The sequence below is a fragment of the Pseudorasbora parva genome, chromosome 6 (assembly GCF_024679245.1).
Source record: "Pseudorasbora parva isolate DD20220531a chromosome 6, ASM2467924v1, whole genome shotgun sequence".
In the NCBI taxonomy this organism is placed as follows: Eukaryota; Metazoa; Chordata; class Actinopteri; order Cypriniformes; family Gobionidae; genus Pseudorasbora; species Pseudorasbora parva.
In genome coordinates this window covers 6,603,027-6,619,755 of record NC_090177.1, presented here as the reverse complement: position 1 = coordinate 6,619,755, position 16,729 = coordinate 6,603,027, and the positions used below count along the sequence as shown (strand labels likewise).

Here is a 16,729-nt window from a genome sequence, read left to right as displayed (position 1 = left end):
CATCCAAAAAGTGAAACATGGCACCAGTACAGATGCAGAGGGCATACTGTTAAAGAGAAAAATAATGACTTTCTGTGATAGACAAACAATGTTTTTACAAAATGAATGCACTTTTTGTAACACATCACTTGAAGATATTAAACATTTATTTTTTGTATTGCCCTTTTTCTATTTCATTTTGGACTGACTTTAAAATAGATATTCCTAAAATTACTATTCCGCCCATTACTCCTAGCTGCTGCTACCCGTCTCCACTCACTTACCTCTTATAGCAAAATTTTTAGCCATGCGTGAGACCTTCTTCTTCAACGCCGCATCCTCTAGCCCGTAAACCAAATATCGCTGAAGGGCATCGTAAAGGGCAAACTTCTGTTTTTCCTCTGAACTCCATTTTCATTCTGTAAGAAAAAAAAAAAAATTCTGTCAGAAACCCTTCTCTGACACCAAATCCTGTCAGAAAATATTACATGCAACTGATCATTTCTTCACAACTTTATAAAAATCATGTATGCAATATGAAATAAGGTAAACAATTACTTAAAAAAAAACAAATTTCTGTCAGAAATTATTACATGCTACTGTCATTCCTTCACAACTTTATAAAATCATGTAATCAATGTAACCTCTGTTGTCAGTGTCATCTAGGCCTTATCACTTTATTTTTATTAGATTTCTTTTTTAGTCGTGAAGTTAGTTATAATATTTAAACAGTGTGCAAAAATAAAAAGTTACTCACCTCTGGAAATAGGCTTACTTTGTTGTTGCTGAGTGGATGATTTGCGTAAGAAGGGGGGCAGTGGTATTAAACTTGACAGCAGTCCAATCAGCCAATCAGAAGATATCTCCAAGGCACATGACGACAAGATGGTAACCTCTGGCCAATGATTTTCAATGATTTGACCCCAAACCCTCCCACCGAGCTCATACTCATACATGCTCCACTCGCCCATAGTCATACTTTGTAATTAACAACAATAATAATAAACATTAAAAAAAAAAAAAAAAAAAAAAAAAAAAAAAAAAAATCGACCATAGTCTGCAGCCAGACGCTTCTCTTTTCTTTTGCTGTGAGTGAATGAAAGTCTCGTGGCATTTGCATGCGTTGTGAACATTTGCAGCGCGCGTGTTGTCAAACTGATGATGTTTTCTTTATTTGCTGGTGCTTTCTTCATCCCTCCCTCTAAACCTCCAGGACCTCCTCATATGTCTAAATTTTTCACACAAAAAAGTAGCCTAACCAGTGTACAATTTTAACAAATTTAAGGGACACTCATTAATGACAAAACAGAACACTACAGTAGACCGATTACGTGAACATGAACATATTTAATATTAACTATTTATTTTACGTCTAATTAATTTTCGAGAGCGCTCCTTCAGGACTGTGCATTATAAGTTGTCTCTCAGTAAACAAACTTTTTAAAATTCATTAATAATATACGACAGATTATTTTGTGTGTGTCTACATTTAATCATTTAGCAGACGCTTTTATCCAAAGCGACTTACAAAAAAGGGGAGAGCAATAGAAGTAACGAAACAAACAAGGCCAACAACCTGTAAGAGCTGTAAGAAGTCTCAGTTAATTAGCACAGTACACTTTTTTTTTTTTTTTTTTTTTTTTTGGACAAACAAGATTTAAAGCCCCACTTGGCTACTTTTGCTCTCGGGGTCCCCCTACAGTTTGGAAAAAATAATGTCCTCAACTACTGTCGTAAGCTCTGTCATCCTACAACAGGAGATGCCATCGCGCGCATTTGTTGACATGACAACCCTGATAGCCCTGAACTAGTGATGCGCGGGTCGTCTCATAACCCGCGGACCCCGTATGTCTATTTAATGGTCGCGGGTGCGCGACGTAAAAATATATACAGTGGTGCGGTGCGGGCCAAATAACTTCATAAAAGCGTCCCGCGGGTCGGTGCAGCACTAACAGTTCCCCTGAACAGTTCTTCTGGCGTCGCGTGTGAAATGTCTTCATCCCAGGTAACGTTACAGTCAGTGGCATGTTTCAGCATGTCATATGAATATAATTTCATGGGTTTTATTTTTTTCAAACGCCAAATAATCACAATGCTCACGTTTACAAGCCAGCGTCATTATAGTAGTCTATTGGTTACCGTTTTACTGAATCTATATGATACTTCAGTTCAATGTTTGAGTCGTAGGTAATCACCGTAACAAGCATGACAGCATCGGTCGGCCACGCCTCCTTCAGCTCACGCCGACAGGCAAACGCTGGTCACATGTTGATCCTCGTCCTGCCTTTAATCCCATCACTTTTTCGTTTCCTCTTATTGCTTTCCTCCAACAAAACCTTTTCTTTCTTATTTGTCTCTGCTGCTTCGGACATGACTATATTATCCGACGAACAAAGTTGTGCTCGCACGTCCGAATGTAAGGAAGAGTGTGTGTTGGTGGAAGTGACGTATATGCCGTAAAGCAGTCGAATTTTGTAATTCTTTTCTTTTTCTCGGGTTACTACGCGAAACCCGAAGTTTAAAAGTACGATTAAAAACGATACAGACCCCATCAGGCTATGGCAGACGTGTCATTCAACCTATTGTAAGTCGATTTATCATCACAAGAGTCTTAAAAAATATATTATGAAGGTTGAAAAGTTACCTAGTGCTGCTTTAATGGATAGTTAAGTGCTATTCTTTATTGGTCAGGTGCAATTGGAAAAGATGTGTCTTAAGATGTTTTTTTTTTTTTTTAAATGGCTACAGACTCGGCAGCAAGAATTGAGATCGGCAGGTCATTCCACCAGGTGGGAACGGTCCAGGAAAATGTCCGCGAGAGTGATTTCATGCCTCTGTGGGATGGAACCACGAGGCGTCGCTCACTCGCAGAACGCAAGCTTCTGGAGGGTGTGTAAGTCTGAACAAGTGTGTCTAATTTATTTAACCACGACCTTGTTGCAAGTGTTTAGTGACATCACATCTCTAGGTCAGACCCTCAGTCACTCCCTGACCAAATACACACTTTAGAAAAGCAAAATCATAACTGGAAAGAATCATTATAATAGGATAAATATTGATTAAGGCTTTGACTATGAACTTAATTAGAATACATGTACATATACAGGTATATTGAAGCGCCAGTGGATTTCAGAATCCCCTTTTCAATTGTCTTACATTATAATCATTATATGTCTGACAAGGTCTGATAAACATTATATAAACATACTAGCCAAATTAAAAATAAATATCATACATACCATATGGGCTTCAGAGGAGTGGGGTAACAGTAATTGATCAATGCACTGGGTCTTTTGCCCTTCAGAAACACGGGCCTGATGTGACGGCTTGGTATGGGGAAATGGAGCGAAAACTCAAATGCATGAAGAAGTTGATTTTTATTAAATAATAAAATATGGAACAAACATAACACCCATGAGGGGAAAACTAAACGTCAAATAAAAACTAAACACAAGGAGCAGGAAGCGGTAGCATCGGAACAGGGAACAGAAGACATCCAACATACCAACAATAACAACTGAAGACACAATGAGAATATAAAGGGTGACCAATCAAGCAGGAAACCAGGGAGAACAGGTGGGGCAAATTAACCAATAATGAGATGACAAGAGGGGTGGGGGGAAGACAGGAGCACATGACATGGAACAAAAAAACAAAACAAAACACCACATGTGCTAACCAAGACAGACATGTGACACTTGGCTTTCAGTGGCATGCAACGGTCCACAGTTCACTATAGTCATCATTAGTTGCTGGACCGACCATCTGATAACTTTTTATTTTTATTTAGAGAGCCCTTTCATGGGTACTGCTGTTTGTGTTGATGCCATCTAGTGGATGCAACTTTCATTGTCAGAGTGTCACTTCCTGATGAAAGTCATAAAACCATAGAGTGAATGTTCATCAGATCAGTTCTTCAGGTGCTTCATCAAGGACACGGCACAAAGCAGAAAGTGATATTTGTTAAAGTGACCATCAACATGTGGGTTTTCATTGTGTTCTTCATCAGTAGGGAAGGTAAGAAATATTTTCTTTCCACAAGCATATTAAATATTGTTCTAGTGGTTGTGGTCACCGGTTAAGTGACATTTGTGAAGTGAATTTCATGCTTCATACAAGACTTGAGTTTTACCAACAACACAACATATCAGCATTTATGCAACATTTAAATAAAAGTGAGCAAAATTGATAAAAGTAATAGTAATGTTTGGCAAGGGAAATGTGTATAGCACAATAAAAGAAAGTAGAAGAAAAAAAGGGAATAAATTAGATAAAATGACAGGATTATAGGCTACATTAAAATTAATATGAGGGACATGTAAGTAAGTAAAAAAAAAAGAAAGAAAAAAAACAATGCAGTGCAGTGCGACCGTATATAAAGCGCAGAAACGCAGGAAATGCACAGTTAAACAGGTTTCGGTTTCTAATCTGGACTTAAAAAAATATCTACCCTCAGGGCACATCTGACATCCTATGGAATTTATGCTTGATCCATTGGATTGAGATTTGAGAGCTTTAGATTTTGGTCTGACTCTGAGGCCATTATCAAGGCACGCACTTCCAAAAACAATGCGGCCCAAACATTTACATTTACATTTAATCATTTAGCAGACGCTTTTATCCAAAGCGACTTACAAAAAAAGGGGAGAGCAATAGAAGCAACGAAACAGACAAGGCCAACAACCTGTAAGAGCTGTAAGACATCTCAATTAATTAGCACAGTACACTTTGTTTTGTTTTTTTTGTTTTTTTTTTGTGTTTTTTTTATAGACATCTACAACAAAAACTCAAGTACGCAAAATGCCGAACACTGGATTTTGATAGCTATGATAACCCATTAGGACTAAGGCGGTTGCCCCAACTGTTGTCGTTAATGCAGATTCAGTGGCCCAATGGGTTGGTTTTGTATTCTAGCTAAACGCGCAGCAATAGCCATCTACAACAAAAACTCACGTACGCAAAATACAGAACACTGGATTTTGATAGTTATGATAACTATGTAACATACCCGCCTGAAGGCACAAATCCGGATGAGAGACCTAGATATGATCCAGGAGTGTGCGCTTTTTGGTCGTTGCTGTGGTGATCAGTAATTGCTATTCTGTATTGGTCAAGTGCAAATGGAAAAGATGTGTCTTAAGATGTTTTTTAAAAATGGCTACAGACTCGGCAGCACGAATTGAGATCAGCAGGTCATTCCACCAGGTGGGAACGGTCCAGGAAAATGTCCGTGAGAGCGATTTCATGCCTCTTTGGGATGGAACCACGAGGCGCCGCTCGCTCGCAGAACGCAAGGTTCTGGAGGGTGTGTAAGTCTGAACAAGTGAGTTTAGGTATATTGGTGCAGAGTAAGTGGTTGTTTTGTAGGCGAGAACTAGTGCCTTGAATTTGATGCGAGCAGCCATTGGCAACCAGTGCAGTCTGATGAAGAGAGGCGTAACATGCGCTCTCTTCGGCTCATTAAAGACCACTCTCGCCGCTGCATTCTGGATCAGCTGCAAGGGTTTGATAGTGCATGCTGGAAGCCCAGCCAGAAGAGCATTACAAAAGTCCAGTCTGGAGAGAACAAGAGCTTGAACCAGGAGTTGTGCAGCCTGTTCTGATAGAAAGGGTCTAATCTTTCTAATGTTGTATAAAGCAAATCTGCAGGACCATGTTGCAGTAATGTGGTCAGGGAAGTTTAACTGGTCATCAATCACAACTCCAAGGTTTCTGGCTGTCCTTGATGGAGATATGGTCGATGAACCAAGCTGAATAGAGAAATTTTTATGAAGTGCTGGGTTGGTTGAGAAAACAAGTAATTCTGTCTTTGCAAGATTGAGTTTAAAATGATGCTCTTTCATCCAGTCAGAAATGTCTGTCAGACAGGCAGCGATACGAACACTGACTGTAGGATCATCTGGTTGAAATGAGAAGTAGAGTTGAGTGTCATCAGCATAGCAGTGATAGGAGAAGCCGTGTTTCTGAATGACAGAACCTAATTATGACATGTAGATGGAGAAGAGAAGTGGTCCAAGGACTGAGCCCTGGGGAACTCCAGTAGCTAGATGATGTGACTTAGACACTTCACCTCTCCATGACACCCTGTAGGACCTACCAGAGAGGTACGACCTGAACCACTGGAGAGCAGTTCCTGCGATCCCCGTCTTCTTAAGTGTTGACAGGAGAATCTGGTGGTTAACTGTGTCAAAAGCAGCAGACAGATCCAGCAGAATGAGCACTGAGGATTTGGAAGCTGCTTTTGCCAGTCTCAGTGCCTCAGTTACCGAGAGCAAGGCAGTCTCAGTCGAATGGCCGCTTTTGAAGCCGGATTGGTTGTTGTCCAGGAGGTTGTTCTGTTCAAGAAACATAGAGAGTTGATTGAACACAACTCGCTCAAGGGTCTTTGCAATGAAAGGCAGAAGGGATACCGGTCGGTAGTTTTCTAAAAGTGCTGGATTCAGAGAGGGTTTCTTAAGCAGTGGGGTTACCTGAGCCTGCTTAAATGCTGTGGGAAAGGTTCCCGTATGAAGAGAAGTGTTGACAATGTGAGTGAGTGCAGGAGTGATTGAAGAAGAAATAGCCTGAAGGAGATGAGTGGGTATAGGATCAAGTGGACAGGTAGTAGGGTGATTGGAAAAGGTGAGTTTAGAAATATCTGCCTCGGAGAGCGGAGAGAAGGATGGAAGCGTGTTTGTGTTAGTTGTTGAGATGTGCGGGTCAGTTTGTGATGAGGAGAACTGTTTGCTAATGAGAGCTGTTTTGTTTGTGAAAAATGATGCAAAGTCATCAGCTGTAAGAGTTGATGAAGGAGGGGGAGGAGGAGGACAAAGGAGAGAGGAGAATGTTTTAAAGAGTTTACAAGAGTCAGAGGAATTGTTAATTTTGTTGTGGTAGTATGTTGTTTTAGCAGTGGAGACATTTGTAGAGAAAGAAGAGAGAAGAGACTGATACAAGGTAAGGTCAGTATAGTTTTTAGATTTCTGCCATTTCCTCTCTGCCGCCCTGAGTCCAGAACGATGTTCACGGAGAACATCAGACAGCCAGGGGGCAGATGGGGTGGGGCGGGCTGGTCTGGATGAAAGGGGGCAAAAACTGTCTAAGGAGGATGTTAGAGTGGAGCAAAGAGTGTCGGTAGCACTGTTAATGTCCAGTGCTGAGAACTGAGCAGGTGGAGGGAGTGAAGATGAAACCATAGTGGATAGGCGAGAGGGAGAGAGTGAGCGTAGATTACGCCGAAAGGTAATCTGTGTAGGAGTACGTGTTGTATCAGGAGTCAGTATGAGGTTAAGAGTGATGAGAAAGTGGTCTGAGGTGTGTAATGGAGTAACTAAAGTGTTGTCCGTGGAGCAGTTGCGTGTGTAGACAAGGTCTAATTGGTTACCTGATCTGTGAGTAGCCGTAGTAGATACTAACTTAAGGTCAAATGAAGTCAGTAGAGTGCTGAAGTCTGCAGCTAGGTGTTTATCAAGATGGATGTTGAAGTCACCAAGCAGAATCAGTGGAGTGCCATCCTCAGGGAAGCTAGAAAGTAACACATCCAACTCCTCCACAAAGTTACCGAGGTGACCTGGAGGATGATAGACCACTACCACATGGATTTTAACAGGGTGAGTAATAGTGATTGAGTGCGATTCAAATGAATTGGCCGGTAGAGACAGCAATGGATCAAATTTCCAATCATTTGAGATAAGCAAACCAGTACCCCCACCCCTCCCAATAGGCAGAGCAGTGTGTGAAAAAGTATAATTGGTTGAGAGGGCTGCAGGAGTGGCAGTGTCCTCTGGTTTGATCCAGGTCTCAGTTAGGGCCATGAAGCTGAGCTGAGAATGAGTCCCAATAGATGAAATAAAGTCTGCTTTGTTTACAGCCGACTGGCAATTCCAGAGACCAATCGGAATAGAGAGTAAAGTAGCAGAGGATGTTAGGATATAGCGCAAATTATTAGGATTGCGGCGTCTTGTGCGTACAGAGCGTGATTTACGAGTGCTAGTAGTTATAGTTGAGATTTGAAAGCACATGGTGAATACAGATCAGAGAAAAGGCAAGATAGGAATTAGAAAAGAACCGAACAAAAATAATGAAAAGGAAGATGATACTCAAGTGCTTTGCCGGGGTCCTTGCTCGGGATGAGTTGCACAAGGAAGAGTTGAGGTCTTTACACTCGTTGGTCTTCACACAAGGAGGGCTTCCGCTGCCGCGGACTATCACGCTATTTATACTCACCTGTGTATTGTTATTGAAAGCAGCTGGGAACGCCCCCAACAAACTCACTCCCAACGTGGCAAAGCCCAAACAAATGCCAACTCAACAAATGCTAACTCCCACACACACCGTGAGAATACACCAAAACTAATAATACACACCACTGCACTACACAGACACACTTATCCAACAACAAATGAACAAACAATCAAATGAGAAAAGTTACAAACACTTACAGAGTAGTTGTCTATCAGTCAACTAATTGCTCCTCTCAAAGTCTCCAAATTCAATGATAGGCTATGATATCCTACCTGCCTGTCAAGATATGTATTTCCATACTTCCGCACACATGCTCGTTTTTTCGACATATTTTACAATCCTTTCTGAACCAAAACAAGGATCTTAAGCTGCGTTCGCATCATGTTTTAACCATCATTTAGAGACATTCAGAGATGTCTGTTTCAATGTTCCAGGTTTTGTTGAAGAAAGTTTTCATATAGTTTCAGGTCTCGTGAATGGAGAGCGGGATGAGGTAAAGACAGTGATGGAGGGAGACGTTCTGACTTTGCAAACAGGAGTTCCTGATCTGAAAGGCGAGGATGAAACAATGTGGCTGTTTACAAATGGCAGCCAAACCACCCGTATAGCACAGATGTATCAGAGTAAAGTATGGCTTCATAAGAGACTCGCTGACAGATTGCAGATCGACCAACAGACAGGATCACTGACCATCTGGAATATCAGTGCCAGTGAATCTGGACTTTATAAGCTTGAACTCACCATCAATGAATTAGTCTCCAGGAGAACATTCAGAGCTAATGTATATGGTAAGTTTTAAAGGGGTACTTCAGCGCTGGGAAGATGAATCTGTATTTAAACTGTGTCATCAATGTAGTAGAAATGTGAAATTATTTTTGAATTTGGTGCCTTCTAGACTGAGAAAAGACAGAAAATGTATTTTTGTCTCATGGGGATGAAAGATTACAATTCCCAGAATGCTTCGCTGCCCTGTGAGGCCATTCCCAAAGCCACCAAATTGATTACTGTGACTGAGTTAGAGAAGACACTACAATTAAAAACTGAACGTGTGTGTTCAATATAATGAGTGAGTCACCGCGCGAGTATCACAGCACTGAGCACTAACTGCAGGAGTCAGATAAATGAGCTGATGAGCTCTCGTGATGAGAGGTGAGGTAATCGCGACTACACTCACGGCATACATTCACAACGCGAGTTCAGTCTGGCGCATTTCAGTTCATGCCTTTGCAAGCTTAACTTTCATAGAAATTAATTTGAGAAGTTAGAAGACTTACATTGCTAACCATAGCTCCGTTTAAATGAGTGACTGTAGCTGAGCTGAGCTCTGAGTGTGATCTCCATCCCACATGCGCAGATTCAAAACATACAGAAACGGCTCCCTCTGCTGGCTGTAGTCTTTAGCCTTTGGGCAAACATTCCTCCTATGATGCAAATATCGTCAATTTGCATCATAGGAGGAATTTTTCCAGAATAAATCTCTTGTCTCAGGGGGATATGAGGGGGGAAAGCACAATCATTTCAATATACTCCAGGGTTTCTACTGATACAAAGCCATATGCTAATCGCTGAAGTAACCCTTTAAATACTGCCAATACAAGATTCAATACTAATGTGTCACATTCTTGGCCAGCAGACTTATACATAGAGTCATTTATTTATTTAATCTATTTAATAGATTCAATCAAAACCAACTGTGCTAATCTGAATTAGCATGACCAAGGTTGCCTATAAAACCTGGAATGAAATCTTGAAATTGCATGGTACTGAGAAGCAAATCCAAGGAAAACAAAAAAAGACTGGGTAACACTTTATTTTACAGTGTCCTGGTTACGTATGTTACATATACTTACCATAGTAATAACAGTAGTGTATACATAATTGCATGCAACTAACCCTCAACCAAACCCTAATCCTATAGTAAGTAAATGTCGTTAATTACTTGCTCAGTTATAATGACACCTTAAAATAAAATGTAACCAAAGCCTGCAATTAAATACAACTCTATTGAACAAGAGAAAACGCTCCACTTAATAACGTAACCTCAGTTCCTCGTCGACACTTTGACGAAAACAATTTGCTTTATCGATGCCAGAGGCAGCAGGAGAGCAGTCTCTCGGGAGAGAGGCCGAATGTTGGCTGATCGTGAGCTGCTTAAAGAGAAGGCCCGTGAGTGCCCTAACACAATGGACAGGTCCCAGAAAGGGACCATGTTGGGGTAAGGCAGGTTTAACGTTCTGGCCACGCTGGGAAATCAGACTATCATGTGATGTTGCCCAATCAGCTACAGGAGTTTGGTATGCTACGATAGCTGTTGTGTATACTTTGAGCGTGGAGAAAGTTAGCCCACCGTTCAGCAACTCCTGCATGAAAGTGATCTTACAAGACATGGGGGACATAGACATAGACATCTCTACGCCGGGCTTGGCAACAGCAGGAAAAGATAGCCCACTTCTGCATGTAAAGCTTCAGAGATTGTGTTCGTGACCTTCTGGGGGATGCGTAGAGGCTCCTGTCAATAGGTGAAGGTTTCACAACTGGATCAGCTGAACCATTTCTGGGAACCACAGCTGCTCCTGATAGAGTAGTGTCAAGAGTAAGACTGAGCATCTGTCCTCCCAGATTCAACTGATGACCTGTGCTACCAAGGAAAGTAATAAAAAGCAATCAATTGTTGAGGTAAGTCAGGAATTGTTTTCTCAAGTCTGGTGGCGTGGGCACGGCCACGGGGCAGCAAAGTGCCATCTGGGTAGTACCGAATTGATGATGATTTAGGGTGACTAGAAATCAAGGAGGGATGTTTTGTCAGCATCCTTGCTCTCCAAGTTTAAGGTGGAGCTTTGAGCACTACTAAACAGGCCTTCATATGGCTGATCGTCTGGTCAGTTTTCTTAGTAGAACACAGAGCAAGGTCAGTTGCACCGTGCAGCTCCTTAAAAACTACAGGATCTGGGCCGGACTCATCCATAGCATGGAGAAGTTTGGCTTGAAACACTAGAAGGACCACTATTGTATGGGGAGCGGATAGCTTGACAGGCTGCAGAGTAGGTTTGCGACGGCCTCCTTCTGGGGAAAGCTTTCGACGTTGTCAACCATAGTAAAGGCGGGCGACGCAGAAGAGTGAGCACGGGCCAAATTGCGGGCCAAAATAAGATCTTTGAACTTTTCAGAATTTATCTTAAGAAATGCCTAAAGCCGGGTGCACACTGTGCGATTTTGGCCACGATTTGGCCGTCTGAGACAAATTTAGCAAATCCTAAAAGATTCCTCTGATCCTAGGCTAAAATCTGACGTCTTTGATCGTTAGTTTGACATGTTCACCGGCAGCCGATTAATGACTGCTGCGATCAAATTTTACCTCAGACGAAATTCTGGCAGTGTCTGAAGATTTAGCACAGAATCCTGCAGTGTGACTTCTCCTACGATGACAGTCAAATATTTCCGTTTTTCACAGACAAACTATGACCAAAACAAGAGCTTGAGATTTCTTTATAGCCAGCATTTCAGTCCCGCGTGTAATGCAGCTCACCGTCACTGAACATTCACTGATGATATAAAACTCCGGACGAGTTTTCTTGTGCGCGTCCGTTTTTAGAGCGCCTTCACTATCGTGCAGTCTGACATTAATACCAACTGAGATCTTACAGTGTGACATGGCTTACATCGGGGATCATGTTCGTACAGTCTGACGAGGGACATTCGCAAAGGATTTTGAAAAATCGCACAGTGTGCAGGACCCATTAAAGGGATAGTTTTTAGAAATTTAAATTCTGTCATTTAGTCACCCTTAAGTTGTTCCAAACCTGTATGAGTTTCTTTGTCGAGCTAAACACAAAATAAGATATTTTGAAAAATGTAACCAAGCAGAGAGAACAACTATTCACTAACCTAGTATGGAGAAAAAAAATATGTTAGTGAATGGTTGATCTCTCTGCTTGGTTACAAACATTCTTCAAAATATATTCTTTTGTGTTCAGCAGAACAAAGAAACTCATAGAGGTTTAGAACAACTTGAGGGTGACTAAATGACAGAATTTTCATTTTTGGGTGAACTTTAACTTCTTCTTTTTTTGTGTGTGTGTGTGTGATTTTTGTGAACCTGGCCCCAGATGTTATATATATCAGGCCAAATCTCATTATGACTTGAAACCATCATCTTCAGTGTGATTTCTATATCCTCTTTCCCTGAAGCACCAGTTTCTGTGCCTGTCATCAGTAGTGCCTCATCTGTCAGTTCAATCCATTCTCATGGTGAGTCCACGTTTTCCCATATTTTCATTGATTTACCGGTTTTTCAGCAGGAGAAACATCAGTTTGACTCAAAGTGGTACGAATACAAATACTTGATGTACAACAAAGGTTGAGCTGAGTGGACGCATCTTTATCCTATAAAGCATACAATAGATTTTCTAGATAAACAGGAGCTTATTATGAAAGGAATCATACTCAAACTCATGAAGACTAGTTTGATATTACAACACTGATTTTATATAATTATCTGCCAGATACATCACAACCACAAGAAGAGACAGAACACCCAAACAAAGATTTCTGCCTTGTGTTCTGCTCTGTGAGAAATGATCGAGACGTGTCCATCTCGTGGTATAAAGGGGATAAAATGGTGAACCAGATCAGCAATCCTGATCTCAGCATTAACCTGAGTTTACCATTAGAGCTTCATTATAATGACCCAGAGATCTACAGCTGCACGGCTGCAAATCCAGTGAGCAATAAGAGCGTCCGTCTCCACAGGAAAGAGACCTGCCAGGTACAAGGTAAGAGAACTATTTAACACAGAGGTCTCTTCCTGCGACATACAAAAACATATGATGTTCATGAATAAGTCTCTTCTCTTTCAGATTGTGCAGAGCGTTGTGGTGTCACCGAGGCTCTGATTCGACTGGTTCTGTCTGGTCTGGTGGGAATTGCCACGGTTTTCTTTCTTGTTGAGCATGTGAGGCTCTGTTAATCTCAGAGAAGAGCTGCTGATTCTGGGTGCTGATATTTTTGTTAGACCAACCAACATGTCTTCTAGTATATAGGGCTTTAGTTACAAGTTCATCAAAATATGTTGCGTGACCAAACTTTTCATTTTTCACATTGGCATTCAGGTTTTGATGCTAATGCTCTGAAATTACTTCCGCCTCACAGAGTAATTTGAATTTTATTGACTGCTCCCACTATTTCAGCCGTAAATCAGCTATTATGAATGCATGTTAAGGGTATTCTTTTCTCTAAAACAAGGAGGTTGTTCAATGGAATTAAACCTCTTTAAAATGAAAGCACTACCAGGGGAGCAGGAAGTGGTTTTGTGGCTTGTGTTCTGTAGACTGCAGTGACAAACTGAGGAGTTAAGCTGAGGGAAACATTACACCATAAGAGGATTGGCAAAACAGAACAATACTAACAATTAAAACCGATAGAAAAGTGTAGATTTAAGCCTTTTACCGGTCAAGTCTTTTTGATGCTTTTGCAGAATCTTTAAAGGGGGGTGAAACACTCAGTTTCATTCAATCTCATGTCAATCTTGAGTACCTATAGAGTAGTATTGCATCCTTCATATCTCCGAAAAGTCTTTCGTTTTATTATATTTATAAAAGAAATATAGGCTGTACCGATTCTTTCCGGAAAAAACCGAGCGCCTGGAGGCGTATCGTGTGGGCGGAGCTAAAGAATGACGAGCGCGCAAAGCGGTGACGTCCTCAAGCGTGGAGAAACCCATCGCTATCGATCTCAGCTAATAGATATATGATCCAGAATCACATTCGGAGGCTGAAATAGAAACAGCAACAGCAGGACGTCCGTCTCTGTGGTATGTACTGTATTTAGTGGCCTGTCAACATTTGTGTGTGTTTACTCGCAGTTTATGAGGACATGATTCGGTTTATGGACTATTGTATGCGACTAAACCTTAGCAGTAGCAAGCAAAACGGTTTTGCACGTCAGACTAGTGTAACATTATACATAGAACAACAATGGAGTAACCGTTAGCGCATTTGAATGACGAAGCACGCGATCGTGTCGTTTACTGATGTTTACTCACGCAACGACACAACAGCACAGACATTTGAAGCAGTTTTACTCACCGGCTGCTTCCAAAGCAGGACCGAACCTTTATCGCTGGGACCACTCCCTCAAAAACACACTTCTTGGAGTGTGGAGATCCACTTTGCGATGCGACTGAAGCGACGTTGTGAAGCTTCCCGTCATTTCTGCGTTCAAATCGGTTTAAATGCAGCGCTGCCTTCCTAGAATGCTGTGCTGAAGCGTTGAAGTCACTTAATGTCAAAGTGGAGGAATGAAGTGGAGCGCGGCGCGGACTATAACCGACAGAAGTGTTCACGGACGACTGGATCTGCACCTGAGCGAGTGTTTATGGGCGTGCATTTCCTCTCTCGCTCTAGTCACGCGCACGCGCACCCTCCCGGGAGAAGAGCCCGTACGGCCCATACAAGGACCTTCCGCTCTATTAACGTCAAGCCGACCCATACTCGAAAAAAACTCTCCGAAACTTGTGAGAAACCAGAAGGAGTATTTTTAACACAGAAATACTCCATCAAACGTCCAACATTAGTTTTTGAAACTTTGTCTATGTTTAGGATGGGAATCCAAGTCTTTAACAGTGGAAAAAGCTCAGTATGCATGAAACAGCATTTCACCCCCCCTTTAACAGTTGGACTTTTTGTACCACAATAGTACTCGAGTAAAACAAAAGTTTATTAGTACTCCAAAATAGTGCAACTTTTTGTTTTTTTTAGAACCGCTAGATATCTTCATATATTCACAACGTCAACCATCCAACAAAATAACTAAATATAAAGCCCACAAGATAGAACAAGAAGACATTTGATAGAATTGAATAATTCCTTTTTATTATGTTAAAAGTGCAAAAGTAAAAAATATTATAAAAAAAAAAAAAAATGACAGAATATAAATACACTTTAGGCAGCACTTCTTAGAATACATATACTGTTGGATTTGTGTCATATAACTCTCATGGATTTTAACAAGCCAAAGGCAGCAGTGGCAAATGTAAACAAAAATTAAAAATAAATAAAATAAATCCTCTTTCCCTGCCATTTTTTGGATTTCCATACCAGATTTGGGGGGGGGGGGGGGGGGGGGGTAAACGTTTTAAAATTTCACATTTCAAGAAATCTAGTATTTGACCATGTCTAACATATATTCAAATGTAAAACCAACAAATAAGTACGCACAAATAAGGACTATTATTTATTAAAGAGCCATACAGGCAATTTGTGGGTAATGCCATTAAAAAGGAAAATTATTATTTTTCCAGCCACAAAATGAATCTAATTGGCCTCTTTGCATTGGATTTCCCTATTTTAACCTTAATTACTATGCTAATTGTAATATAAATAATATAAATATTAGAAGAAATTGTTTAAGTGATCATTAATGGACCATAATTATTGCACAAATAGTATTTAGTACCAAAAGATCTTCTCAAAATATTCAATAAATATTACTAAACTGAAAAATAGTTTATTTAATAAAAATTATTCAATAGAAAAATGGTGTACGGTCACATTTGACTACGATAGTAAGGAATATCTCAGGGCTAAATACAAGAAGAGCATAACATTACAATGTTGCATCTCCATCACTCTCCATTTTAAAATGACTGTAAATGCGGTTGATGTAATAATCAATGCACACTATGCTGTACTGTTTACCAAAAATTGCTGCAAATACCAGTATAGTGAAGCTGTTGTCTATTCCAGTGTTTCCCAACCTTTGTTCAGTCATGGCACCCTTTGAAAATGTTCACTGTTTTGTGGTACCCCCTCGCATACGTTACGCTAGAGGTGTAACGGTACAGACTGCTCACGGTTTGCTTTGTATCACGGTTTTAGGTTCACGGTTTAAGTACAGTTTGGTATTTGCTATGTTCAGGGGAAAAATAACTACTGTCAAATGAAAATTAAAAGAAAATAAGAACAAATAACTTATATACAAGCAGCAGCACAAATAAATACTAATGAGCAAAGATAAGAATAAAATAAATTAATAAAACCGGTACCTACCAGTCTGGCTTGAAATAGTCCCAAAATAAATACTTATTATTAGTGTACAATAATGATTCAGGGTAAGACAAAAACACGGTTTGGAAAATGGATTCATGTTGTACATTCTTATTATATAATTTTTGTAAATCTTGAACATAAAAAAAGTTTCGGACAGCAGCTTTAAACAGACAGCAGTAAAGGCTACTGCCCCTATTCTGTCTTTTCATATATTGTATGTTCAGATCTTCAAATAACAAAATATTGAAAATTTTTATAAAAATGCTGGCAGTGGCTAGCCACATTTTTTTTAAAACACTGGCAGGGAAAGAGATAAAGCGGTAGAAACCTTGGGAGATGTTCAGTTCAGGCTGGCACAAGATTGTCCATATGCTGATTACAAAACCAGCTATTCAAACACAGTGCCATGATATACAGTATTTATTACACGGCTCTGTGAAATACTTGATTCTGATTGGTCAATCACGCATTCCATCAGTATA

At 40.5% G+C, this 16,729-nt stretch overlaps 1 protein-coding gene across 1 annotated transcript; it reads left to right on the top strand.

Annotated features, from left to right (window-relative positions):
• The first annotated feature begins 3,565 nt into the window (after nucleotides 1-3,565).
• LOC137079137 (uncharacterized) lies at nucleotides 3,566-13,168 on the top strand. Its single transcript, XM_067447102.1, has 5 exons — nucleotides 3,566-3,996; nucleotides 8,664-8,990; nucleotides 12,391-12,450; nucleotides 12,705-12,974; nucleotides 13,059-13,168. The coding sequence occupies exons 1-5, from the start codon at nucleotides 3,876-3,878 to the stop codon at nucleotides 13,166-13,168; spliced, it is 888 nt and encodes a 295-aa protein (XP_067303203.1). The 5' UTR covers nucleotides 3,566-3,875.
• Nucleotides 13,169-16,729: the final 3,561 nt, after the last annotated feature.

Coding starts and splice junctions, on each gene's coding strand:
- LOC137079137 (XM_067447102.1), top strand. CDS start 3,876: ATGTTCATCAGATCAGTTCTTCAGGTGCTTCATCAAGGACACGGCACA. Junction 8,991..12,390: donor ATTCAGAGCTAATGTATATG/GTAAGTTTTAAA, acceptor CTTTCCCTGAAG/CACCAGTTTCTGTGCCTGTC. Junction 12,975..13,058: donor AGAGACCTGCCAGGTACAAG/GTAAGAGAACTA, acceptor CTTCTCTTTCAG/ATTGTGCAGAGCGTTGTGGT.